The 27,870-nt window shown below is 36.3% G+C and overlaps 1 protein-coding gene across 2 annotated transcripts in view; it reads left to right on the forward strand.

Annotated features, from left to right (window-relative positions):
* LOC104591856 (signal recognition particle-related / SRP-like protein) overlaps positions 1–27,464 on the forward strand; it is a 31,556-nt gene extending 4,092 nt beyond the window's left edge. For both annotated transcript variants that reach the window (XM_010250921.2, XM_010250920.3), the window contains exons 6-14: positions 4,142–4,227; positions 4,605–4,800; positions 11,818–11,929; positions 12,845–12,972; positions 13,171–13,377; positions 13,511–13,620; positions 14,832–14,961; positions 18,874–19,023; positions 26,944–27,464. In XM_010250921.2, coding sequence (XP_010249223.1) covers positions 4,142–4,227; positions 4,605–4,800; positions 11,818–11,929; positions 12,845–12,972; positions 13,171–13,377; positions 13,511–13,620; positions 14,832–14,961; positions 18,874–19,023; positions 26,944–27,165 — 1,341 coding nt within the window. In that variant the 3' untranslated portion in view covers positions 27,166–27,464. The remainder of the gene's footprint in view (positions 1–4,141; positions 4,228–4,604; positions 4,801–11,817; positions 11,930–12,844; positions 12,973–13,170; positions 13,378–13,510; positions 13,621–14,831; positions 14,962–18,873; positions 19,024–26,943) is intronic.
* The last annotated feature ends 406 nt before the right edge of the window (positions 27,465–27,870 follow it).

Below are 27,870 nucleotides of genomic sequence, written 5' to 3' on the forward strand. Positions count from 1 at the left end.
ATCTTTCAGAGTGAGACCTTTCTCTTTTTTATTTGTTCTCATGTGCTCATGAAAATAAGCAAGAAGCTCTTTTCTTTTTTGAGTGGCAACTTTCAAAATATAATTTATTAGAGGAAAGAAGGGAAATAATCATGCTAGAAAACCAAGAGCACTCCCTAATGCTACCCAAAAAAAGGGTTTCATGAGGGTAAAAAGTAGGGATGCCAATGGCTTTAGTGGCCAGAAGTGGTAACTGGAGGTGGAATTGGAGCAGGAGTGGAAACAATGAAGTGCCAAATGTGAAAAGCTCTACAGTGTTCCTGTGTGTGTGTATTTTGAGTGCTTAAATCATTTCTTACTACTTTGACCCATGCCCTTTTTTGGTCTGCCCATAGATAGCCCCTTGAACTCGTAACAGATCCCTTCTTCTTACTGGTGCTGTAGGTGGATATACACCATGATTCATTATCCATTAATTTTTGTTTCCAATAATACTTAATTACATAATACATACACTATGGACTTTGGCTGGTATGTTATAGTTTTGTAATAATATATAACTTTGATAAATAAATAATGGAATAATTGTTGAAAAAGAAAATAAATTAAATGTATAAGCATAAATAAACAGAAACAGCAAACAACATTGAATACTTAAAATAATATATAATTGATTATGCTTAATTGCCAATCATAATAAACAAGCAACTTATGACAATGTTTAACTCATTATCAAATCCTATCCTAAGATTTCAAGGTTCTTTAGTCACGTATATGGATTCATCAAAGAGAAGAGTCCCCTAAGGTGTCATATTGATGTTGTTTCTACATGTGTCTAAGATGTGTATGGAACCTATTTTGTAATTTATTGTGTTTTATTTTAATCTCCAATAAATTATTACAAATATATTAGTTATCATGGTTTTTTTTTGTGGCAAAATTTGGGTTTTTTGTGTCTATTCTTAAATCAATAAGATGTGGGGAGATTTGTGGTTGGGTGACACTCCTCTTAATTTTTTTTTTTTTAAAATTTATTTAACACAGTAAACCCCTCTTAAATTTCCATGACTTTACTTTTTTATATAAGAATTTTCAATCTCTAATTGGTTCCATTTTTTCTGTTTGATTAAATTGAAACCTTAGGTTTAGAAGAAGACCAGGAGATTTTTAGACTAGTAGGTGATTGATGTTCTTTTGTATCTTGAAATTTTTCTTGATTTCTTTGGTTCTGGTGAGAGGATTTAGAGTGCTGAACCCCTCACAAGCAGCCAACAAGTCACCCTAATAGTGACAAGTCCAATAAGTACCTCTTGGACCTTGCATTTGAAGGTGATGTTGGAATATCCTATAGGGGGTTCCATCTGGCTCCAGATAAGGCAAAAAAAGTTCCCAGATTTCTATGACAAAGGATAGGAGGCAAATAGTTTCCTATGGTCTATGGGCACTTTAATGAAAGTAGAAGCGGGTTAAAGAGCGGCCACAATAATCATTTATAGTGAACTCATACTTGTCAAGTTGTAAAAGCTATTTTAGGTGAAAACTAAGCACCTAATCATGTAAGCAGATGCCTAAGCATCATATAGGCAATGGAATTTGACAAGGAAAAAACCTAAATTCTAGGTTGATTCCCTAGTCCTATACACCAATCAGCAAGTGTGTAAATTGAAAATAGCAGTGTTTGTTATTGAGTAACAATGGATTTCATATAAAATGTGATAAATTATTATATCTAAAGACAACTTTAAACCTATTAATTTCAACTAGCGTAAGGGTAAGCGCTATGCAATTCTTTATGATATCAATGAATTTTTAACTTTATTTATCAAAAAAAGGGCATGCACTATGCATGTGTGCAGGTAATGGATAAAGACATAAATTGACATTATAAAATCAAAATTAACTTTTATGGCTTGCATCAAAACCAAGGCAAGTATCCACTTTATAATAATATAGATATTTTAAACACAGCATTACAATATCATAAGTATTTATTATACCAATTGCATGTGAAAGAGTGGAGGTGTTGGTGATCCAATATGCTGATGATACACTTATCTTTTACAATGCATCTCATGAGCAACTCTGTTATGTGATGGTCGTTCTAAGATGGTTTGAAGTGTGTTTAGATTGCATGTAAATATGTATAAGAGTGAATTGGTGGCTGTGGAGGAAGTTCAGGAGTTAGAAAGTTGGGTGAGGAGCGGGGGCGTAGAGTGGGGAAGTTGCCTTCAAAATATTTGGGAATGCTGTTGGGTGCTAGGTGTACTTCTAAATCAATATGGGAGCCCATTGTTGAAAGAATTGGTAAGATGTCGGCCTCTTAGAAAGCCAAATATCTATCTTATGAAGTCAAAATAAAATTGCATGTTGAAAAGTGTGCTGTCTTCTCTCCCTATGCATTTGCTCTCTTCGTATCCAATATCAACTGGAATGGCTGACATTTTTTTGGCAATAAATAAAAAAGAAAATTTATTAATAAAAGAGAGTAGTACATCTGATAGTGATGAGATATCACGAGAATACAAAGCTACAAGGGAGATCAAAGCAAACAAAAAGGGAAACACTCAATAGAGAAAGAAGAAATACAAAAGTCCACTTTCCCAAAGTGAACTTTTTGTATATGATATATATATTTTTTTTTCGTAAAACAGGGAGGGAGGGAGGGAGGGAACAATAAAGGGCTCTCCTCTTTTATTCTTCTCTTCTCTTCTTTCTTTCTCTCTCCTCTTGAATACCATGGGGTTAACACTCTAAATCCTCTCACCAGAAGCAAATAAAATTAAATGTGTGAACAATAAAGAGTAGTTGCAGAAAAAAAGTTAAAGGGCTCTCCTCTTTTATTTTTCTCTTCTCTTCTTTCTTTCTCTCTCCTCAAAACGCTTGAATCATAAGGTATCCGTCTTGAATATCATGGGGTTTAACACTCTAAATCCTCTCACCAGAACCAAATAAAACAAGAAATGCTTCCTCAAGGAACAAAAGATGATCAATCACCTCATTTCTCTAAAACCTAAGGTTCCATCTCTGAGTCTTCTAAACCTAAAGTTCCAATTTAGTCTAACAGGAGAAATAGAACTGTATTAGAGATGGAAAAACCACCTACTTCCAAATAAATAATTATTCTAGATGCTAAGAATGAAGTAGGAAGGATTGCATCAAATTATTTCCATTTGACAGACCAAAGTGACTCTTTACTAGGCCTGACATCTCAAATGTTCACTTTAGATGAATGCAATTTTTCAACAATCATTCTGTGTCTGAAGCATCTTTGATCTTTCTAGTGCAGCAAGTATTTAATATAGTAGTTTCATGTAAAAAAAACTAGTGGCACCTAAAGAAGGTTATACTTTTTTACTTGTAAAGTAAATGTTTGGAACTAATAGGAAATAATAAAGAAGGTAGAGTCTCTATTTTGTAGATCTATTTTGAGAGAGATAATGAAGGTGGAAACGAAAAATAACGGGAGGGCTCCCAATTTTACTTGTCAAATTCTATTGCCTCAATGATGCCTAGGCATCTGCTTACATGACTAGGTGCTTTATTTCACCCAGTATAGCTTTTACACCTTGACAAGTATGGGTTCACTATAAATGTTTATTGTGGTGTCTTTAACCCTTGGATGGGATTTTCAAGGGTCACTGTATCTCTGAAGCATCTTTGAATTCATCTCATTGCTCAACATAGTTGGGTTGCATAGTTTCTATAATTGTTCTCCCCTTAGCATTGGATTATTGTATTGATATCCTGTTATACTGGAACTTGTCATGTCCATACTGCTCAACGGTTGACCGAACCATTGTAAATAAATCTTTTTGCAAAATTTGTCCAACTTGTATATACTACTTTCTTGTTCAGAGATGTTGGAAGTGAAAAATGTATATTAGAAATAATATCCAGCTAAATTAAGCAGGTGGATATCTTAATAATATGATGTGCATGTATATGTATGATTCTGATTTTTTAGATTTCCTTTTTCTATTAAAAGTTGGAAAGTTTTTGTTCATTGTCTTCTTGTTAACTTGTACTTCAAAGGTATATGATATTTTATTCTCCATTTTAATAATTGTATAGAATTGTTCCTGTATACTGTTTGTTCTTGAATGTTGACAAAGTTGATACAAATGGGTTTTTAATTTTACAATTTGTTTGTCCTGACATGCAGGCATATGCCTCATATATGAAAGGAAACCTTTTGTTTGAACAAGATCAGAACTGGGATACTGCATTAATGAATTTCAAGAATGCCAGGTGCATCCCAATCCCATTTGTTTAACATTGTTTTTGCCAGTCTTGGAATTGTGAAGACAATTTCTCTCCTTGATCAGTAATTTTCTATATTCTTCTAAAAGTAAAAAGAGCAATAAAGGAAAAGAAAGGATAGAGAAAGGGAGAAAGAAACAGAGGGAACTTGCTAAACCATCCTTTGGCATGTTTCTTCTTTGGCTTGCGTAGTTCTTGCCAATCAGGAGTTACTACTTCTTTCCCGAGTGTGTATATTTTATTATTTTCTTTTTTTAGGAGATTATGCTGATCCTTTTCTTTTAGTTTTTTTAAAAGGCATATATGGTTATTATTTATCAAAAAAATGCATATATGGTTATTTGCTGACTTTGTTAGACTGGTAGGGCTGTTTATGAGGAACTTGGAAAATATGGGGACTTAGAAAATCAAGTTTTGTGTCGTGAACGTGTTGAAGAGCTAGAGCCAAGCATTCGGTATTGCCTACATAAAGTTGGTGAATCAAATATAGCGACTTCTGAGCTACTAGATATTGGAAAAATGGAAGGACATGCATTGGACCTTTTCAGAGCTAAGTTAGAGGTAAGATTGGTCAATTGTGGACATAAAACTTATGTCCTAGAGCTTTTTTTTTCCTCTAATTTCCTGTGATTCCTATGATTTTATAATATTCTGCATATTGTTGCTTCTTGAATGAAATTTCATACCATGTTTCTATTAATGTTTCTGAAATATGTGCATGTGGATAAGTTGGCAAAGGTAGAAAATGTGTTCAGAAGATGGCTATTGATGATAAGATAAAAAAAGAGGGTAATTTTGTCTTACATGTTTAGGGGTGTAGGTTTTGAGTCCTTTTTTGTACATGATAATCTTTTTGTAAAGAAGGGTGGGGTTCAGGTTTACAGGGAGTAGCTTTTTCTTGTTCCCTTAGTACATCATGTTGCTGTACATTTTGTTCATATTTAGGCCTCGTTCATTTGCATCTTTGTATCTTACCCGGGTAAGTGCTCTTACCCAGGTAAATGTTACCTAGGTAAGTGCACTTACCCATGTTCTTTTGATTTCCAGGATTCCCAAGTAAGTAACAGAATGGCATTTTTACCCATAAGAAGCTAATATAAAAATGGGCAAAGTTGTCCCATTATGCTTTATAAAATTTCCCCCAAGTGGGAAAAAGTTACTTACCCACCTGGGAGATAGGTATGTTTTACCCAGGGAAGTGGAGCTTATTTTACTGTGGGGCCCATTAGTAAATGCAAAAAGAACATTATAAAGTTGGTCAATGGGAAAAAGATACCCATTGACCAACTTTCCCAAGCTTATTTACCGGTAAACGAACGGGGGCTTAATACAATTATACTTTACCTTCTCTCTCAAAAAATATGTCTTACATGTTATTAAGAGAACATTTTATTCTCCATGGTCACTTGGCCAATTGTTTGGAACTTTCTTTGGGTTGTAGACTTATATCAGACTTAACAATTGCTTACTCTAATGTCCATATCTCTATGTGGGATGTAGATTTCTAGCATGCGGGCACATGTCAGCATGCTGTCCAATGGAAACATATTGATGTCCCTGCCTCTATTTACTCTTATAATGTGCATATACCATGTTTTATGCCTGCACGTCCATTATGTAAATCTCCAACCCCCTCCCTAGTCCCCACCAGCACATCCATGCCATGTATCTTGCTCTTTGAGAATTGAAAGATTTGAATAAAATTAAATCAGAAAAGAATTGTTTTCTGATACAAATTCAGTAGAAAAGAGGAGAAAGGAAGGTCATGAATAGAAGAAGAGAGAGGAGAAGAAGAAAGAGAGAAGAAAGGGTGCAGCAGAATAATCAATAACCGCCCCACTGAATCTTATTTATATTTGTGATTTTACAAGGAGTGTAGTTACTCTAATACCCTTACAGCGATTTAAAAGGTGAGCCTAGGCGCATTTTAGGGTAGGCCCCTTGCCCAGGCGCGCCTTTTGAAAATTTGCCGCTTTTTCCTTTTTTTTTTTAAGTCTGACCGCTGGGCCGGGGGCTCCACCCCCGGACCCCTGTGCCACACCCCTCAAGGCCAGCCCAAACAAGTCCATGTTAGGGTCTTAAATTCTTAGTTTTCACACAAAAAATAATAATTTTATAATTTTAATTGCTTCGAGAATCCCCCATTTGGTAATGTTGTCCATTCATTCATCCTAATAAAATATCTTCTTAAAAGCAATTAAAACTATAAAATTATTATTTTTTGTGTGAAAACTAAGAATTTAAGACCCTAACATGGATTTGTTTGGGCTTGCCTCGAGGGGCATGGCACAAAGGCAGCTCATATAATTAGGAATGTAATATGTCACATTAGCTACTTGATGCAATTGAGAAAAAAAGAGATTGTGGGTTTTATATGCTTGAAAATGTTTTATATGTTTGATTTCATTTTTAAATTCTCATTTGAATATGCTTTACATATTATATTTATATATTTTAATTTTAGATAATAAGTTTTTTAAAACATTTACTTTAAAACTTAAGTTTATATTTTTATTAATATTATGTTTTATAGTTTTTTGATTTTTTTTGAGTTTTTAGCTTTTTTTTTTTTAAATTGTGTGCCTTGCCTCAAAAGGCGTGTGCCTCGCCTTGCGCCTTGCACCTCAGGTGCAAAATGGCCCTTGCGCCTTTTTTGCGCCTTGTGCTTTTAAAACACTGATCCTTACTTAAAACAAAAAGAAAAACAAACAAGGCCCAACCGGCCCAACTACCATAACTGAAAAGTAAAGAAATAAACAGTAAAAAATAAAGTGTGGGGCTGGAATAGTGAAGCTATCTCTACAGAAAGCATAAGTAAGTAGCCTCTCTAAGGGAATGGTGAAGCTTAATTTTGGTGGCTGCTACTTGGGGAACTAGTGTCATCTGGAGTTGGGGGAGGTTTCAGGAATGTGGCAGGAGAGATCTTATTGGCTTATTTGGGTCCTTCAATTGGTTCATGCTCAGATAAATGTAGATTGATGGCATCCATTGGACCAGAGAAGGTTGAGATAGAGGGTGATTCTTGGTTTGTTATCAGTTGGCTTAGAGAGGTTAGGGAGGCTAAGGCTCTGACTTCTAGGAAGATCTTCAAGTAAATCTGGAGGTGAGCCAACTCATTGGCTGTTGGTTTGGCTAAAGGATGTGCAAGGAGATCTGATTTGTATTGGGGAGCATATCTTAAAGGATGGGCCATCTGCACTATGCCTTATGTTTTAATAGTGGTTGTTGGCTTGCCTCCTTGTTACTTGGAAAGAGGTGGCACTCTTGGCCCAAGAAAAGGAAAGACTAGTTATGGAATGGAAAACCTGAGCATCTAATTTCCTAAAACTCAACTTTGATGGAAGTTTTATAGGCAATTTGGGATTGGCTGGGATAGTTCCAAGATCCAGAAGGAAGAGTTGTGGCTTTTGTACTCAGGACCCTTGGAGCACAGTGATGCACTGACAGTAGAACTGGTTAGCTTACTAGGGATAAAGTTTGCTAAACAATTTGGATTCCACAATTTAGAGGTGGAAGGGGACTCCTAGGTGGGCATTTCTTGGACAAGATGCAACACCCAAATCCCTTGGGTTTTCTGGCACAAATTTAGGGAGATTGAGAACCTAATAAAGGAGCTAAATGTTTCTTTTAAATGGGTGAAAAGAACAACAGATGTAATGGCGGACTCCTTAGCCAAACGAGGGGCGGCTATAAGGAATCAACTGTTCTGGGCAAATCTGTAAACTCTTGTTGTTTGGGGTGGAACTTACACCCACCCTCTTGTAATTTTTAAGTTTGCATTAATAAAATTACTTTATACTAATAATAAAGGGGCGCTCATGGAGGGTTGTCTTGCTTAATCACCAAGATATTTGTTACAGGAGCTCTTGGGCACTTTTATATTCTTAATCTTTTGAGATTATAATAATAAAATATACAATTTTAAACTAAGTTATATAATTTAATTTAAAATACTAGTTTCTTTTTATTATTTTTCTCATTTGTTAGGGTTCAATAAACAAGTATACTACCTTGAACCCTCAAAGACAGAAAACCTTGAACTAATAAGCATGAAAGACTTCAAAATTTTATCTGATCAACACATATTGATTATTTTCATGATTATAATCATCATCTTCTTCTTCTTCTTTTACCCTTTCTTTTCTGTTTCTTCTTTTCCTAAGACAAAAATAGAGGCTCATCCCTTCTATTTTCTGAAATTTCTTTTCTTCCATTTTTCATGAATATGTTGATTATATATGCTCCTAATGAAGCTTATACATTTTTTATGAAGATTATAGACAACTAGTAGTGAAAGATGGTTGCTTTTTGCTATGGAACCTAAGGACTTACACTAGGATTCATGGTTTTTATTTAGAAAAACCCATTATTACCTAGGCAACTGGGTGACAACTAATAGTGAAAGATGGATTTTATTAAAAAAAATCTCCTAGTGTCGCCTCGACGCCTTGAAAACTATTCCTCTAGAGTCCACTACCTTAATTTGACAATCAAGAACTACAAGGATAGTTCAACATGTGAAGCAATGGGTTCACATGGTCAGTTGGTCACAACAATTTTTGTTTGGCCCTCCAGTAAAATAAGAGTACAAGACTTGCTATCGACGAAAGGAAAAACCAAATCACCAAGTGAGTGCTTGTTTGGGTGATTTGGTTTCAATGTGTTCACATGGTTACAGCACTTACTCGTGCTCCTCTAATAAAATACATATGTGCTATTAATCAAACTAAAATCAAATTACCCAGTGAGTGCATCCTATTGTTGCTACCAAATGGCACACTAACAACCTGCTAACATATGAAAAATAGAGATTGCCTCTAGGGTTTACCACCTTATTATGACAATTTAAAAATTCCAAGGTAGCCTAACAAGGGATTAGACAAGGGGACCCTTTCTCTCCTTTCCTTTATACCCTTATAGCAGATGTCCTCAGAAGATTTATCTCTAGGGCTGATTCAAGAAACTTATTGAGAGGTTGGAGAACAGGTAGGAATGGTGTGCCAATTACCCGTTTGCAGTTTACAGATGATATGATATTATTTTGTGAAGGAGATGATATGAGGTGGGTATGGAGTTTGAATTTAGTTGTGCAAATTTTTGAACAAATGTGAAACCTTGAGGTTAATTTTGATAAGAGCTGCATGGTGAGGATTAATATGGAGGAGAGGGAGATAACAACTAGTGCAAATATTTTGGGTTGTGTGGTGTCCTAGTGTCCTTTGAAGTATTTGAGTCTAGCTTTGGGAGATAATCCAAAGAATGTTGCTTTTTGGAATCCTGTCATAAGAAAGATTTGTTAAAAGGCTTGCATCTTGGAAGCAGGATTACCTCTTGTTAGGCGGTAGATTACCCTGATTAGGTATACTCTATCGAACCTTCCTATGTACTTTTTGTTTGTTTTTTAGATTGGAGAAGGTGTGGGGAGAAAATTGGAGAAGAAAATGAGGGACTTTTTATGAGAACTAGAGGAAGGAAAAAGGAACCATAAGATTAAGTAGTTAGTAGTAATGGCAACGGGGTGGGGCGGGGATGGGGGGCCTCTCCCCATCCCCGTCCCCGCGAAAATCCCCATCCCCGTCCCTGTCCCCGTCCCCGTCCCCTCAAACGGGGACAAGGTTATCCCCATCCCCGTCCCCACAAGGATCCTCATTCCCCGTAATTTTTTTATAATGTTAACCATTTTGTTTTTTATTTTATTTAAAAAATAAAAATGAAATAATTAAAATTTACAATCCTATTAGAAAATATTCAAACATATTCGATCATACTTTTAAAGATTTTAATATATAGACGTATGTGTACATATATACATGTATAACGTATGCATACATATATACATATATATTAGTGGGGATCCCATGGGGCCGGGAGTGCTCTCCCCGTAAAATTTCCCCATCTCTCTGCCCCATTCGGGGTGGATCCCCACGGGGATCGGGGAAATGGGGAAAATTGCCATCCCTAGTAGGAAGTGGTTAGCAGAAGTAAGAAAATAGATGAACTCGGAATTAGGGACAGGTTGTGGGAGAGAGTCCAAATGTTGATCAATGACTAAAATTTTCATTAATTAAAGTGATAAAGGAAGAATACAATACAAATGGTGATAAAATGGATCATCTCCAAAATTGAAAATCTTTACAATTGAGCCCCAAACAATTGATTTCTCCCAACCCTTTGTTTTGCCAAGTTGTCAGCCATATTGTTAGCTGCCCTTTGGACCCACTGGAAAGTCCGGAATCTCACATCCATTTCCCTAGAAAACCATTTAATTTTCTTTAGTTCATCATGATACTTCCAAAGGGGCCATTACTTGGTATAATGGTAAAATCTTGAGCCGGTAAGCGTGAGAACACATGTTTGAGTTTGAGAGCAGCCTTTTTGTGCAAGAAAATGCCAAAGGTTAGGACCACATCCACTCTACTCTTCCCAAGACCCCAGATGGCTGGGACCAGCATTGGTAATGGCCTTTGTAGTGGATGACAAACTATGCCTTATGTTAATCATACATACATGTAACTTGTTAAAAAAAGCATGCATGCATGTATGCAATTATGCATGCATATATCTATGTATCTTTATAATATATATCTGTGTGTGTGTGTGGTGACAAAGACATATCTGAATCTAGTTAAGTGACCTTTTGAAAGTTGCATTTCAAATGGATTCTAACTTGCATTCCATTGAAGTTTAAAGGGAAGTCTTAGTTGGAAGGAGCTTCTTTCAAATTTTGATAGTCCATTCCATTGCTTTCTTTGTGTTCTCTACCATATCAACATCAGCTCAAGTTATATGGTTCAGTTAATTAGTTCTCTTGGACCAATATGCTGAACCAAATTTGAATTGGACTTAAAGAGCATTGGCCATTTTCCTAATTTGAATAAGATTTAAAGAAAATTGGCCAATCAAGAGTGAAGTTTGCAAAATTTTCACTGATCCAAAAAAAGAGAGTAAAGTTTGCAAAATATTTGGCATCTTCTACATCCTCATTGTCATGCATTCTCTTGCTAGTTTTCCACATTGTGATGCTTTTTAATCTCAACCAAGGGTAGAGTTTGCAAAACCTTTTCCTTAAAGGGACTTCACTCCTAAGAAGCAACCATAATCATCTTTGAAGAATATAATGTTTTCCCTAAACACAACATTTTTTTTGATAAGCTCCCTAAACACAACATCAAATGTTAAATGCTGACAAACATTTGGGAGAACTTGGATTTATAAAAAAAAAAAAAAAAACATTTGGGAGAACTTGGCTGATAACCTTCCAAGGGGATGGAACCAGACTCAATCATTAAAATGCAATCTGTATTTGTTTCTGATGATGGAGCGCCATAGATTATGTTGCTCCTGGGTGATCCAATATCCATTTACCCAGCAGAGTGAAGTCTTTGTTTACTTGTCTTGCTAGATCAAACATTTCCATGGTGGATTTTTACGTCTGAGGCAAGCTTATGGTAGCTGCAGTTTAAGCTTCTTTGAAGTTAGACCATTGTGTTAAGAATGCAGTGTGCATCTTTCCCTTGCCCCCTTTTCTTATCAAGGTTTGAACAATGGTCCTGATAATTTTATGTTTTCAATTCACAGGCTGTTATGGCTGAGGCAAGATCACAACAAGCAGCGTCCATGACAGACTTTCACTGGCTTGGCCATAGATTTCCAATTTCCAATCCTAAAACTCGAGTATCCATTTTGAAAGGTTTGTGTAAATTTCTCCTCAAAGTTTTATCTAATTTTCTTTTTAATAAAGTTTTTCATGGTATTGATCCAAAAAAAAAAAGAAAGGTTTGTGTAGTTTTCTTGACTTGAATGCTGTTGTATTGCTGGAAGATGAGTATAAATAATTTATGTATTTTTATTTGTAAAAACATTGTTTCTCTCTTTGTCATAAAAGCGAGCTCCCCTCTCTTATTCCTTTTCTTTCCTTTGTCATTTCCATTTTCTCTTAAAAAATCATTCTTTTACTTTTTTTATTGTTTTACTTGGCTTTTACAATTTTAGGATTTATCCCTTCTCAGGATCATTGACTGCAGATAGGTGATCAACTGAGGAAGATCCATAAATTGAAGTCTTTGATCTGCTAAAGCTAATTATCATTAGTGTGGGGTGGTACAGTTCAATCAGTTTTAAACATCTAGCTGCAACCCCTAAGTTTGATACCTTTTTACCTAGTTCATACCACTATGTGGTGTATTTGTTTTCTAATGGAATGGGGTAAGTTGTGTGTTTAAAGGGGGAAGTCTTCTTTTATTTTTGTTTGTATGCGCGCATTGGGGGGGGGAGTGCGGGTTGCTCCTCCTACATAGCTTTCTTTGTCAAAGAATAAACTAAAGGCATCATCATTTCAAAGGGGGAAGTCTTCTTTTATTTTTTGATAGAACAGGGTCTTTCTCTTTATTAAGTTTGACTAGTTGTGTATTCAAGGGAGGAAGCCTTTTATTTTTGTCTTGTTTTTTGTTTGGGGGGGGGTGAGGGTTACCCCTCTATGGCTTTCTTTGTCAATGAATATACTAAAGGCATTGTCATTTCAACACTAAGAAGGTTTCTTATTGCTCATTACTGTCAGATTAAGTGAACTCCTCTGAAACTTTATATCTTTGATGTATTTGATCAGCTCAAGAGCTGGAGAAAGATCTTAATGGTGCAGCAGGAGACTCATTGCTTGCAGAAAAAAAGCTTGTCATTTTTGACAAAATATTTGCTGCATATCATGATGCTCGGAGCTGCATCCGCACTGACTTGGTATGGAGTATTTGGTTTTTGGCTATAACTGGCATTTCTATGTTGCAAAGGACTTCTTTTCAGAACCTTTGTTTGTTTTTTAAAATTTTCTGTCCTTGTTTTTTAGGAAGTATTTATCTGTCTCTTGTTAATATGTTGACATCTTTTACTCTTACATCCTATATATTGTTATTATTTCTTATAATATTCCTATTTTAGGTCACTGCAGGTAATGCAGAAAATGTGAAAGATGACCTGAATGGTCTTGATAAGGCTGTTAGTGCAGTCTTGGGTCAGCGCACAATAGAGCGAAACCAGTTACTGGTTAAAGTTGCTAAAAGTAAATTTACCAGACATCGTGATGACAAAGGTGAAAAAGTCACAAAACCTGAGGAACTTGTTCGCTTATATGACCTTTTAATACAGGTATATGGAAGTTTTATTCTGATATTCTGTTTACTTGGAGATGGCCTTGATATACCATGGATGTGCTATACCATCGTACCCTGATGCAATCATATTCAATGAACTTTATGCATCTTATTATTTCTATTGGCAGAATACAACTGATCTGTCTGATTTAGTTAGCTCTGGAAGAGACAGAAAACCAGAAGAAGTGGCATTTGCTGAAGAATGTGCACTTAAGGGTTCTGCATTTCGGGCAGAAAGGTTTGCTCCCTCTTATCCACCATCTTTTTGAACTTGCAAAATACTTCTTTACATAATATATTCTTATCTTGAATGGTTTGGTATTTCCATACTTATGGATGTTAGCATCTTTGGACCCTTTGCATATTTTGTTGTAACATAACTTCGAAAAATATGGCAGAAGAGATGCAACATTCTCTTACTGTGCTAGCTTTCTTAATAGTTATTTAGCCAGTGTTAAAACATTAGTTGTGGATGTTTGTATTTACTCCCTAAATAGGCATAAACTTGGCATGCATCTTCCTGTAAATGTCAGGGTATTTTTGCTTTCTATTTCACCACCAATTTGTTCTGACTTCTTCAAACCCCCAAACCCCCAACACTGGAGAAGGTGGGATTCAATCCCAAGTCCCTGTTATAACCAGCTAGGGACCTTACTAGAAAGCAAACTGGCACTTTCGTTCTGACTTCTGAAAATAGTTATAAACAGGGTACCATATACACAATCCTTCTTATCAGCCTTCCCTTGTATGGTTTTGGTTTGCTTCTGCACTTTCTTTTTCAATCAATTGCCCAACCTAAGGCATGCTTGAAAATGATGAAATGACTTTCTATTGCATTACTGATCAATAGGAAACTTCATATCGTGATTTGGAATGTTCTAAAATGTGGAGGCATGACATGAGACATTCCACTACCTGGAGGCATGAGGCCGTAGTTCAGAATGCAAGAGGTGTAAGCCTCCTCAATAAGAGGAGGAAGAAGGAAGATCTCATCTTGTTTTTCTTGCTTCTGTTTTATGAAAGATGTCTTGTATTAAGAAGAATGAAGATGCATAATTTTAGCTGAGAGGGGGGTCCTGTCAAAGCGGAGCAGGACTGCAGGACCCCCTAACACAAAAACTGATTTGGGCTGCATCAAAAAGGTGTTTGGGGGGGGGGGCAGAGCCTCCAGGTGTATGCCTCCCATGCCTTTTTTTTGTTTTAGTTTCTTTCCATTTCATTTTGACAAGATATTTCTTCATTTGGTATTTTTGCTCAATCATTTTCTTTTGAACTTCCAATTATATTAATAATTCATTGCAATCCTGTTTATGGTCAAATTGGAACTTATGCTGGTTGTTTATTGGCTATATGGCATAGCAGGGATATATATAAATTGATGTTATCCCTATGTGATTCTTCAAGTTAATGCTTCACAATTTGATTAATGGTCTCCAAATATTTCCTCAGGTGCTTCTACTTGGCGAAGTCCTACAGTTTGGCTGGAAAGAGGTCCGAGGCATATGAATTATACTGTCGTGCTCGCTCTCTTGCTGATAATACTTTACAAAAACTCCAAACCATGAACAATGCTGACAAGGTTTGTTCTCATGTGAATTATAAATGTATTCTATTTGACGTGTGAAATAAATAAATAAATGTCTTCTTTTTGCTTTTCTGAATGGATAATGATTGCATTACTAAAGAGGAAATCCCAAGAAAAGCTAATCAAATCTTGGCCATTATAAGGTAGGGATGTGGTGAGTGGTGACTACTAGAAATCATGTGCCATAGGCCATATCATCCCATTCAACCTGAAGTATATATATAGATATTTGAAAAGGTAAGGTAAAATATTGTATTAAGTATCAAAAGTATAAAGACCTGTACAAGAGGCTGTACAAAAGTATTAGAGCCCCCCAAAAAAATTAACCCTCAAAAAGGAACCGGAGCTAAACACATCAGAAATAGACAACCAGCTCCTCAGCTCTTCCACTACAAAGTTGATCACCCCAGCCTCAGATTTGGCTTTCTGTTTAAATAACCTGTTATTCCTTTCTAACCAGATTGCCCACATAACCAAGGTTTAAAATGTCGACGTCGGTGGAAATGTCGGTCATCCAAATATAAGAAACTTGTCGGAAATGTCGTATGGAAATATTGTAAAAATTATAGACATGGTGGAAACATTTTAAAATATGCAAAATATAGAAATATATTTTATGAAATGATAAAAGAAGTATAGGCACACCTTGTTAAATTATTATCTTGTTACAAATCATTAAACAAAGCTAAGAAAAACTAAGGTTATAGACAAAAGAATATGTTCTGAAGTTGCCCTGTAAACTTTAAGATTCAGAACTTCATGATAAAATGAGTTAAAGCAAAATTTTAACTCATAGAAAGTGTAAATGATTGTAATAGATCAACCAAATAATCTATTATACAAACACAAAACTAATATTTAACTTCATGTTTGGAATGAATATTGAGCTAGTTCAAAGTGGTAATCATGTAAGTTAGGCGGACAATAAAATTGTTACTTAACATATTTACAATATTATACCAACTTATGTTATAATACTATCTCTTGGACCACGTAGTACTGGTAGTGTTCACTGGGAAATATGTTGATTCCAGTAAAATTTCATGTCGCTACCCATGGAAGTGGAAATGGAAATATGTTGTGGAAACTATTTGTTGTACTCCACATAGTGCTGGTAGTGTATGTCGATTCCGGTAAAATTTCGTGTCGCTACCCATGGAAATGGAAATATGTGGTGGAAATATTAGGGAAATTAGGGACATTTTAAACCATGCACATAACTGCAGCTGGAATCACAGACCACACAAGCTTCCTTTCTTTGGACATACCTTGGACTTTCCACCGTTGTAATAGAGAGGGGATTGATTCTGGCCAAACTCAAACCAGATTAGCTGCTCTAAGAAAGTGCTGCTACACCACTGCCGAGAAGCCACAGTTAATGAAAAGATGGTTTGCTGATTCTGGTACCATATTGCACAGAGGACAATTCACATCTGCAAGGCTGAAACCCCTCCTTATTAGCAGCATTTCTTTGGTGAGACACTTCCCTTTTGCAGCCACCCACAAAAAGAATTTTAACTTTCATAGGAGCTGAATTTTCCCAAATGGCTTTGAAAGGGAAAGATTGACTATTACTCCCCACCAGCCTCAAGTAAAATGATTTAACTAAGAAAAACCAGGATTTAGACCACAACCAGCACCTAGAAGCCTCAAAAAGCAGATATGGGTATTGTGCTTGAATACTGAAAACTTGATCCATCTCCCAGTCATTAAAATTCCTTCTGAAAGTAGGAGCCTAGATTGTAACGCCACCTTCCTGTGCAAAACAATCTGCAACTGAAATCAGATTGTCCTCAGCTGCAACAAACAGATCAGGAAACCTCTCTTTCAGGGAGGAGTTGCAACACCAAGGATCCAGTCCGACTTTCAGTCTCCTACCGTTCCCCACTCTGTAAGAAATCCCTCTGGTGAAAAAAGGGTAAACTTTTGGATGCCTGTCCAGATGCTACACCTGTAAGACTGCTGAGACCCTCCTGCATCCCATCCATTCTCATTCAACCCATATTTTTCCGCAATTACCAGTCTCCATAAACCCTGAGTCTCAATTGGGAATCTCCAGAACCAGCTTCCCAATAGTGCTAAGTTGAAAAGCTTCACTTTTCTTATCCCAAGTCCACCTTGAGAAATAGGCTTACAATCTCGTCCCATTTAACCAAGTGGTATTTTGAGGGATCCTTCCACCCTGACCACAAAAAATCCCTCATTTTTTTTCTAAATTCTCAGCACTACCTCAGTAGGCATTAGGAACAGAGACATAAAGTATGTTGGCAGGCTAGCTAACACACTTTTAACCAAAACCAGTTTACCCCCTTTGAGAACGAGCTTTCCAAGAAGTTAGTTTCCTGTCAACTCTTTCCAGGACAGGGTTCCAAATGCTGCTTGAATTACTCTTTGCCCCTAAAGGAAGTCCAAGGTACGAGGAAGGAAAACATATACACATAGAGATGCATTTTCTGTATATTAGGAGATGAAAAAATGGGTCAATCTGAATCTTACATGTGGTGGCTCTGATTGCATATTGCAATTGCATAGCTTGATGTGTGCTACTGGTTGTTTTATGATCAATTCCTGTTGGATCATATGATCATAGAGTGCCAATATCCATGGTGATTTCATTTATGCTGACTGTGAAAGAAAGGAGGGAAAAGAGAGAAACAGGGATAAAATCTACAACTTACAAAGTTCTCAGGAAAGTTGGTGTTTCTTCATGGGGCCCATGAGGCCTTTATCTGTCCAACTGGCCTAAATGATCTCTAGGCGAGGTCCTGTCTGAGAGATCCATGGTCTTGTGGCATTGGTAGGGTTGGTACTTTGAAAATATTCACTTTGTTATTGGTGCTGTTGTTTTTAATTTAATTTGGGGCCATTGCTTGGTGTAGTGGTAAAATCCAAGGCTGGCGAGTGTGAGATTGCTTTTGTCTCTAAGAACAACCACTTTGTAAAAAAATGCCGAAGTTTTGGACCATATCCAGTCTACCCCTCCCAAGGTCTCAGGTCATTTTATAATTTTATTTAACATTTAAATTTATAGATATTTTTGGTTTATTGTTTTCCCAATGGGTATCATCAGTTTAAAAATGTGATTTAGGGTGTCTAGAAGATTTAGTTTGACTTGATGTGTTTAATGGGACCCACGAAATTTTCTTGGATCCTAAGTTGGAATCATATCACTTTTCTTTAGAGCTATTTTTCAGGGGTGAAAATATGTCTATTTTACTTGATTTTAGTGTCTTTAGGTAGGTGTTTTTTTTATTTTTTTATTTTTTGATAAATAGTGTCTTTAGGAAAGATTTTGAGTTACTTATCCAACAAGACCAAGATCTTGTGAACCCTACGTAAATCAGTAAAGTTATGGCCATTTTTGGCAAAGTATCAGTGGATGACGGGATTGTGTTTATATTTTATTCTCTCTCTCTCTCTTTAATTTTGAGATCTTATTTGAAATAGTAAAGTCTATAACTATGGCTTTTGTAAATTGGCTAGTATAGAACTTAATTATAGAAACCCTTCTACTTCTTCATCTCATCTTAGATCTGATTTTCCTATTCTTTCCACCCTATGAAGAGCATAGGACTTTGCTCTTTCCCATCCTACATATTTAAAGCTTATTCTAAATTTTTAGCTAAATGTGCTGATATCATGGTATAACCTCACCTGGAATTTGAAGATGTGGATAGATCTTTTATCTAATTTTTGGTATACTCTTGATATTGTTACTTTTTGGTATACTCTTGAAATGAGTGTTACTCAACACTCATATGTTTTGTAATCATTGTTTATGATATTTATTTTCTATTTCCTACCAAAATAAGCTTATGCATATTATTTTTAAGATATGTAACTCTAGTTGATAATGTATACAATGCTGCAAAATTCTTTCGTTACATCCTTTTTGACTTTCTACAGGCATTGGCTCAAGAGTTGAAGATGTTATACAACAACTGCAGATCAAGCAGCTGTATAGAGCATGCAGCAGGGATTATGGAGGAGGAGAAGACACCAGAAAAGCTTGCCAAAGGAATTTCTACAATATCATTGACTGAAGCTGTAAAGAAGGTATCATACAGTTATATGGTAGCCATAGTTGTCAAGGCGACGCTTAGGAATTATAAAATAGACATTAAACTAGAATATTCATTTTATGTGTTTATATCTAATTTCTTTTATTATTTTCTTATTTTGTTAGGGTTTAATCAATGCAAACATTGCTAACTGTTGTATTGAGCCCATGGTTCACAGTATCGATACACCTCTGTGTATTGGCAGAGGTGTATCGGTACTTATAATGATACTCCCCCTATTTTTTTATTTCTTTGGTTTTCAATTTCATTTTTAAATATATACATATATTATTTAAAAAAATGGGTCTCCGAAAACACCTGTAAACAGGTATTGGGACCCCAAAGATACAATACAATACACCCAATACGGGGCATATCATATCGAAATTTTGATCCTTGATTGAACCCTCAAAAATTTCAAAACCTGAACCTATAAGCAAGGGAGGAACTCAAAATTTTGTCTAATCAAACACATTTTCTTCTTCCACGTCTTCTTCTTCTTCTTCTTCTTCTTCTTCTTCTTCCACCTTTTCTTTTCTTCTTTCCTATAACAAAAGTAGGGGTTCAGCCCCTATATTTTTTGAATTTTCTTTACTTTGTTCTTTTTCTTCTCATAAAATGTTGATTTTCTAGACTTAAACATGAAATTTATACTTTTCTTATGAAAGTTATGAATAATTATTAAGGAAAGATGGTTATGGAACCTAGGGAACTACCCTAGGATCTAGGGTTTTACTTAAAAAAATCCATCGCCTAGGTGACTAGGCGACAAGGCGCCCCCGTCGCCTAGCCTCACCTTGGCGCCTTGAAAAGTATGATGGTAGCCTGTGTTACCCACAGATATGGCAAGGACACCAATGGACATGGTGTTGGTACAGAATTTACAGTAATATTTTGAAGTATCCAACACATTAAAGCATCCTTGTACAAATATTTTGGTATTGTAGATGGTAGTTTAATTTTGACAGAACACATACAAAGCAAATCCAACAATAATACGAGTGATAGTATTCATCAAAAAAAGGAGTGAGACTTGGGGTAAAATTAAGATAGGAGACCAAGAGATACTTATGCGTGAACTCCTTCATTACCTTGGAGGGGTGCTTTTGGAGTCCTAAATCTTATGTGATAGGAGAATACCCCCACTTTTGCTAAAATGAAAATTTTATAGAACAAATCTTTTCTCTGTTGCTGATCAATATATATATATATATATATACCAGCTACCAGGCCAACAAAGTTATGGTAAGGTGTATTGAGCAGAAAAGAAACAATATAACCAAAAAAAACGTAGCAGAGGTGCAAATAGATAATGAGAAAACTAGAAAATATGATCTAGGAGTTTCCTGAAAAGGTGATAAAAATGATGGAAAGTAATTTACAATGATTAGATCACATGCATAGAATTGACCTATTGTAAGTTGATCTAGAAGAGCCAAGAGTAGGCAAAAAAGGACATTGGTTGAAGTAATGGGAAATTATTTGAAGGCTGATAGTTTAACAATAGATATGACACCGAACAGAACGAAATGGCGGAGCAAGCTTTGTGTAGCTGACTCCTTATTGTTGGAATTTGGAACAAAGCTTTGTTGAGTTGAGTTTGACTTCAGGGGTCTTAAAAGAGCTCAGAACATCTAGCTATCCCCCTAAGCGATGGCAATACGAGTATAGCTTCTTCACAAGGTAGGAAAAAGGGTTGTTTTAGTGTTGCTGGGGTTCAGATTGAAAGTCTGGGTTTGGAGAAGAGGATTGGCAAGCAGGATGACGGCAGACATGAATGACTCTGGGTTGAGGATGGTGAGAAGTTTTATCCCCCAGTCTTGGTTAAGAAGCTTTTGGGAGTGAGGGCCAAGGGGGTTACTTTTGTGCAGTTAAATATGGGGCTGAAAGTGGTTGTCAGGTTGATCAGTCTTGGTTAAGGAGAGGCTTAAGGGAGAACGAAAATCAGCCAGGTGCTCTGGTGAGATCTCAATATTCTTTAAAAGCTTCACATTTTTTAGTTTAGATGGTACAGAGGTAGTTAAAATTTTGTCATATCCAAAATGATGTGGTGAGATCAGTTATCAAAGAGCCTATCAAGCTTAAGAAAATGTTTTTTTTTTTAAAAAAAAAGAAGGTAAAGTATGATTGTATTAATAACTGGTCCTGTGTCCCAGTATTTTTGAACGAAGGTAAGAAAATGGGGTTCTTACCAATTCTCATTCTGTACTTTACTACTGAAAGAAAAAGAAAATGGGGACATTAACATTACAGCCAGGGGATGAGAGACACTTCTGCAATTGGTAATCTCGAATGAAGAAATGAGAGATAGAGGGGCAGATGAGGGTGGAAGTGTTCTTCAGAGTGGTGATGAGTATGGTGCAGTTGTGAATATTGAACAGGTGATTATGGTGGATAGGATCAATACTGAGAGGTAAGAGGGCAACTGATATAAAAGGGGATTGAAGCTGTACAAATCAAGGATGGAGAGGTACAAATCAATAGTAGCATGATTGGAGAAGGATGGAGAGGTACATGGAAGTAGGGCTTTTTTCCTTGTCTTTTTTTTTCTTTACTTCCAATGAGAGGAGAGAACTTTGTTTCTAGCCAAATGTATTCTATTCTTTTGGAGATGGGACACAGAAATAGATAGAGATTTATTAAATGTTCACTTCAGTTTAGGTATCTGACTTGTTTATCAATATTGCATTCCTCGAAATTCTTTTACATGGGTAATTGTTGGAGAACTGAACACATCAACTTCTAGAAAGGTGTGATCTTCCATTGGGAAAGACATTTCTTGTTGTTCCCAAGGTCAGGGTTTAGGTCAAACATGAAAATTTGCAAGTTTATTCTAGGTGAAGAGGCTTCAAAAGTAGAGGGGATTCTTCCAGGGATACAGGGAAAAACCAATTTCTTAAGGATCAGAGGGGCAAGAGCAGCTAACTGGTTCATCTGGACAGGAGTTTAATAGTAGCATAAAAGTAGCGGATGAAGAGGACTCACAGGTTGAGAGTGAAAATGTTTGACATTGAGGTTGATGCCCCAGAGCCAATAAATAAATGGGTGCTTGGTGTTTTTTCTTCTTAGGTGGTCATGCTAGGGAAAGGAATATTTAGAATGCATGAAAAGTTGGAGCAACAAGATCTAGTTAATAGTGAGATTCGCACGTCTTCTGAAGGATTGATTCAAACAGATGTGGAAAATGAAAGGCATAAGAGGACTTGAGAGCAACTCTTCACATACCTTATTGCCATTGGGAGAAGTTGGAAAGAACGAAACAATTGTAAATGGGAAGCTATCTATTGTTTCTCTCAGCTGGTAATACAAAGAATAATCAGTTGGTTGCAGCAACTTTCACATCCAGATTACTTTTTGGAAGAAGATGAGCGGGAGTGAATAATTATTTATGAAATATCTTGTATCAACATAAGAAGGATTAAATATGTGAAAACAAGGCTGATTTTGTATTGATCCTCAAATCCCAGTCATGGTGGATGGGGGGTTATTGCGGTAGAGGCAAATTACTATGGTTTGACCAATAATTGGTGGTGGAAGCTTTTTCTCTAATAAAAGCTTTGGGATTGTTCACTGAAGCCCATGTTTTCACCAATTCTAGGATCTTATTGGATATTGTTGAAAGGAATTCCACATCCACTACCCCCTTGGCCCTTTAGTATTGGGCTTCAAATATTGATGAACCGAGAGCATCTATTCAGATTGAACTGAGGCGTACGATTCACGAAGGTCATAAAGTTACCAATTCTCTTTGAAACTGGGTTGTAATAAACAAGAAATCATATTCTTCGGTTCCACGACTAGCCTTCCAGAGTGCATTATTAGACTCATTCAAGAAGACAAAATGGGATTACCTTGTTTTTGCCTTGGTTAAGGTTTTTTTTTTTTTTTTGTTTGATGGAGTCTGGGCTTCTGGGCACATTATTAGATTCATTCAAGAAGACAACATTCTATCTTGTATAAATTTACGGTATCTGCCCCTACACCACAAGTTTGGGGTTTGAAAACAAAAAACAAGGTCAAAGAGATGTATTTATAATGAATGAGAGTAGCACAACTAGGGTTGATCATTTTCAGCCAGCCCACAAAGTTCGGTCCAACCTGGCCCAGAAATTCTGGGCCTGGGCCTAGGTTTTGTGTTCAGGCCCGGCCTGTAAATTCAGGGTTGGGCTTGGGCCTAATACTTCAGGCCCAGCCCGCATATATTTATATATGTAATTTATAAATAATTTATACATATGTATACATGTTTTTACCAAAGAAGCATTATAATATGACACCTATAGTTCATATTATATAATACTTTTATATTATATTATGTATAAAACAAACTTTTATGCATATTATATGACATATAATATAAAATATTTTTATTTTTATATTATATTATATATATAATATTTTATGCATGGAATACATAGGCCTGGAACCTGGATCAGGTCCAAGCCCAGGATATAATCTTTATCACAGGTGCAAAGTTCAGCCTGGGCCTGGCCCGACCCATGATCACCCCCCTAAGCACAAGTCATAAACCCCATCAAGGCAGGTAAAAGGGGGAATAACAGCATGAAAAGGTTTGACATATACAAATATCAGAAGATAGAAACAGTTTAGTGAATTGGGAATTTGGGACAAAGTTTGTAGGCCCATAAGTGTAGGGGGGTTGGGAATTAGTAGTTTGAAGAAATTTAGCATAACCCTACTTTGCAAGTGGTACTGGAGGTTCAGTGAGGAGAATAATCAAAACCAAATTTGGTATTAGAGAGTTGTGTTGGGAGTAGGGGTGATCATTCTTGGCAATGTCTTATAGAGATGAGGGCAAGTCCTTCATTCTAATTCCTAGCAATGTGGGACTTGGAACCGAGGTTCAAAATTTTGTCACATATTGGGTTGTATCGAGCATATCATATTGAGTTTTGAACCTTTGACCACTTTAGGGAGAGACTCTTCACCAAAGAGGCTATAAAGGAGTTGGTAGTGTAACACTATTCAGTTGACACATGAGTTTAACACTATTGAGTGTTGTCCCAAGTCCTACATTGGTTAGGACTTAGGAAGTAGAATGAAAGCCTTGCCTTTATCTATAGATAGGCAATCCAAGCCTAGGAATTAGGATGAAGCTCACTCCCCAAGCCAAGTTTGGCTTAGTTTGGGCCCAAGTAATACATCATATAATTTAAATTTTTATAAATAATTAAATTTTTATTAATACAATTTTACCTTACCTTTCAAAAAAAATATAAATAATTAAATTTTCATTTCTTGATTCCCATAGGCCCAATACCTAGCCCAGGTCCATACAGACCCAGGTCGAGGCCTGGGCTATAACCCTTATCATAGGTGCTAAGCCCGGCTTGGGCCCAGCCCATGATCATCCCTAGTTGGGAGCATGGAAGAGTATCCTGTGCAACATCTATATGGAGAGGGACAGAAACTGTATATGCTGACTACTATCAGGGTATTAAGTATAAACTTGGGGATGGTAACACAGTATGATTTTGGACTGATAGCTAGTGTGGGCTGCATCCATTGAGGAAAATGTTCCCGTCTCTATTTATGGCAGCTCAAAATAGGGCTGTACTGGTGAAAGACTGTTATGTGATGGCCAATGGGCAGGTGAGCTGGAACCCAAGCTCAGGAGGAACTTAAACAAACAGGAGATGAACCAATTGGTTGAAATGCTTCAAAGAATTCAAGTCATTTGCTCTCAAACAGGGAATCCTGATCAAAGGAGATGGAGGTGGAAAAGTAGTGTTCTGTTCTCTGTAAAATCTTTATACAGACAGCTGAACAGTTATGATTGAAGGGGACTTTCCTGCCAATGTGGACTGTTCCTTGTTCAGGGAACAGGGAGACAGCGGGCCATTTATTTCTACACTGCTCGTTTGCAGTTAATCAGTGGAATACTGTTCTGGAAACTTTTGGTTGGGTGGGGTGCTTCTCCTTATTCATTTCTCATTTTTGCAAAGCTGGCAGTTAAGAGGTGTTAAGCAAAAGGGGATAATTATTTGGGATCCTTTCCCTTTAGCTGTGTTCTGGTGTATATGTATAGGCTGATTCATTTCTTGGGTGTATTTGAGGCCCATGCTATAATTATCTATTTGTAGTAATACAATACCTTAACTTAGGGGTATTCAAATTCAGTTGATAAACCGAAAATCAAACCAAACCAAACCGAATAAGCTAATTCGGTTCGTTTAATTCGGGTATCGGTCGGTTCAGTTTTTATTTTCTAAAAAAAAAACGGTTTTCGGTTTTGGTTCGATTTGATTGACATTTTCAACCGAACCGAACCGAACCGAAAACCGATTAGTGGTTGTATTAAATTAAGTATATTAAATATATAATATTCTATTCAATACTTTATACTCATTAATTAATAATTATTATCTTTTCCAATGGGCAATAATGGTAAATTCATAATTCCCCATTGTGCTTTGGGTGGTTGGGCCTATTCCAACTTTTAATTAGTAATAGTTAATTAAATAGCCTAGAGACTCTAAACAACTAGAGTATTAAAATCTTGACTAATTATTAATTATTCATTAATTGTTTGTGAAGAATGAGTGTAGTTGCTTTAATAATTAGTCATTCAATTGTTCATTAAATGATTGTAGTTGTATTAATTGTTCATTAAAACCTGGATTAAAGATTAGTAGCTAATTGTTCATTAATTATTTTAAAACCGAACCAAAAACCGTACCCGAACCAAACTGAATTTGGTTAGGGTTGGTTCGGTTCTAAATTGTAGTCCAGTTCAGTTCAGTTCGGTTGGGAGAGATGGTAAAACCGAATAGTCGGTTAGGTCTTCGGTTCTAACCGAACTGAACCAACCGGTTGTACACCCCTACCTTAACTGTTCATAAAAAAGGCTGTAAAGGTGGCCACCCAGGCAAATAAGCTGCTATCTACACCCCTGGCCAGGCTAGTGGATTTGGATGGCCATGTTACTGCCTTGAGGAACTCTTTGCCAGACCACATAGATTTGCACTTTTTTTATCATGCAATTTTCATTGTGTGGGATTTGATGTATACATAACTAGAGGTTTTAAAAAGGGTTGTGCCTCCCTCCCCTGGGATATTTTGGGGGATCGGCCTGACATGGCCCATGGCCCAAGCCCGCAAAGGCCCATGCCGGGCCAAAGTTATTTATTTAAAAAAATTGAAAAAACTTAAAGTTTTAATTTTATATGAATTTTGATGTATACAATTGCTTATATATATAATTATTAAATAAAATAGTATAATAAAATTCAAAAAAATGTTTATTTTATTAATATATTATATACTATATATTATTATATAATTATAATTTATATTATATATTATATGTATTATATATAAATATATAAAATATATATATGGGTCATGCCCGGGATGGCCCATCGGCCCATACAATCGTGTCAGGCCGCGGCACGGCCCGATATACACCTCTATACATAACATCTATGTGAACAAACTAGACAATGATCAAGAAAATGTGAACAAGCTAGATATTGCACTAGCATTCCCCAATTAAAACTGATCAGGATGATGATCCTAATATTTGATTATTAGGCATCTTCTGGACCATCAGAATGATGTCTTAGTGTGGCAATCAGTGAGCAATTACTAATTGGAAGTTCAGGGCATTCCTACCAATAAGATCATGACATGGATTGGATGGTTGGGGAATGCTATTTCAATGAGCCAGCATGCTTTTTGGTATTATTAAATGTGCTAAATGAAGCAAGCACCACGGTTTACTGGGAGGCTTTTTTAAAAGAAGTGCAATTTATCTATTGGCTATTGGCTATTTGCCAAAAAACAGCCTGCTGCAAGTCAATATTTAGGGCAATTGCCAATTGGGAGTTGTATCATGGTGTTTGTTTCTCTTACAAAATTGATATATGATCTGCTTATTTTTCCTTCTTTTCAGAGTGAGAAATTCCTCCTTGAGAACCTTGATGCTTACGAGTCTGCTGTCAATGATCCTAACGTCAAAGGAGTTCCCCGCATTGATGTCTTCCCTCCTGCATTTCAAGCTATTCCTCGCAATCCCATTGTTTTGGACATTGCCTTCAATTCAATTGAATTCCCATCCCTCGAAAGCAGGATGAAGAAAGACAGGAAGGGCTTCATCAGCAGGTTTTGGGGATGAAGTACATACTTTGTTTTGATGGTTTTTTCTTTGTATGAAGAAAATTGAGGATCTTGAGAACAGGATGAAGAAAGAAGAGCGTTTCTTATTAGGATTTACCTTTGAAAGTTGCAATGAAGCGTTCATCCCTGATGACTTAAAACTTTTGACAAATTTTCTTGGAAAAGCATTTAAATTTAATTTGTTCCTCAAAACAAAAAATGACTTCCATGTACTTTTCACAAATCTTGTATTGAATGGTCATTCATAAAAGTGTTTATTAATGGGCTTTGTCCTGGCATTTGATATGCCTGCTAATATTTCATTAGTTTCAACTCAAATGGCGTGTGAAGATAAACTTTGCGTTTATGAAGAATCTATACCTCTCTGGAGATGTGCATAATAACCGGTATAGTTAAGCGAAGGATCTCAAGGACTTGGGAATATTCCACGAGCAACATTGTTTGTGCGCCCCATACGCCCCAAATGTTCTATGTTCTGTCTTTTTTTTTTTTTTTTTGAAATATCCTTACCAAGAAAAAAAGAAAATAAGAAATAGTGAAATTTTGGACAGTTGGTTTAATTTGGTGAAATTCGTACACATGGATCTGCTGCTGTCACACTGCATAAAGGGGAGACCATCTTATAAGCGGTGACTATATAAAGATTAGATGGTCTCCATCTTATACATCAGTGAATAAACGGCAGTGCACTTTTTGTCTCAAA

This window comes from Nelumbo nucifera, chromosome 4 (assembly GCF_055504915.1).
Source record: "Nelumbo nucifera cultivar China Antique chromosome 4, China Antique-T2T, whole genome shotgun sequence".
Classification (NCBI taxonomy): domain Eukaryota; kingdom Viridiplantae; phylum Streptophyta; class Magnoliopsida; order Proteales; family Nelumbonaceae; genus Nelumbo; species Nelumbo nucifera.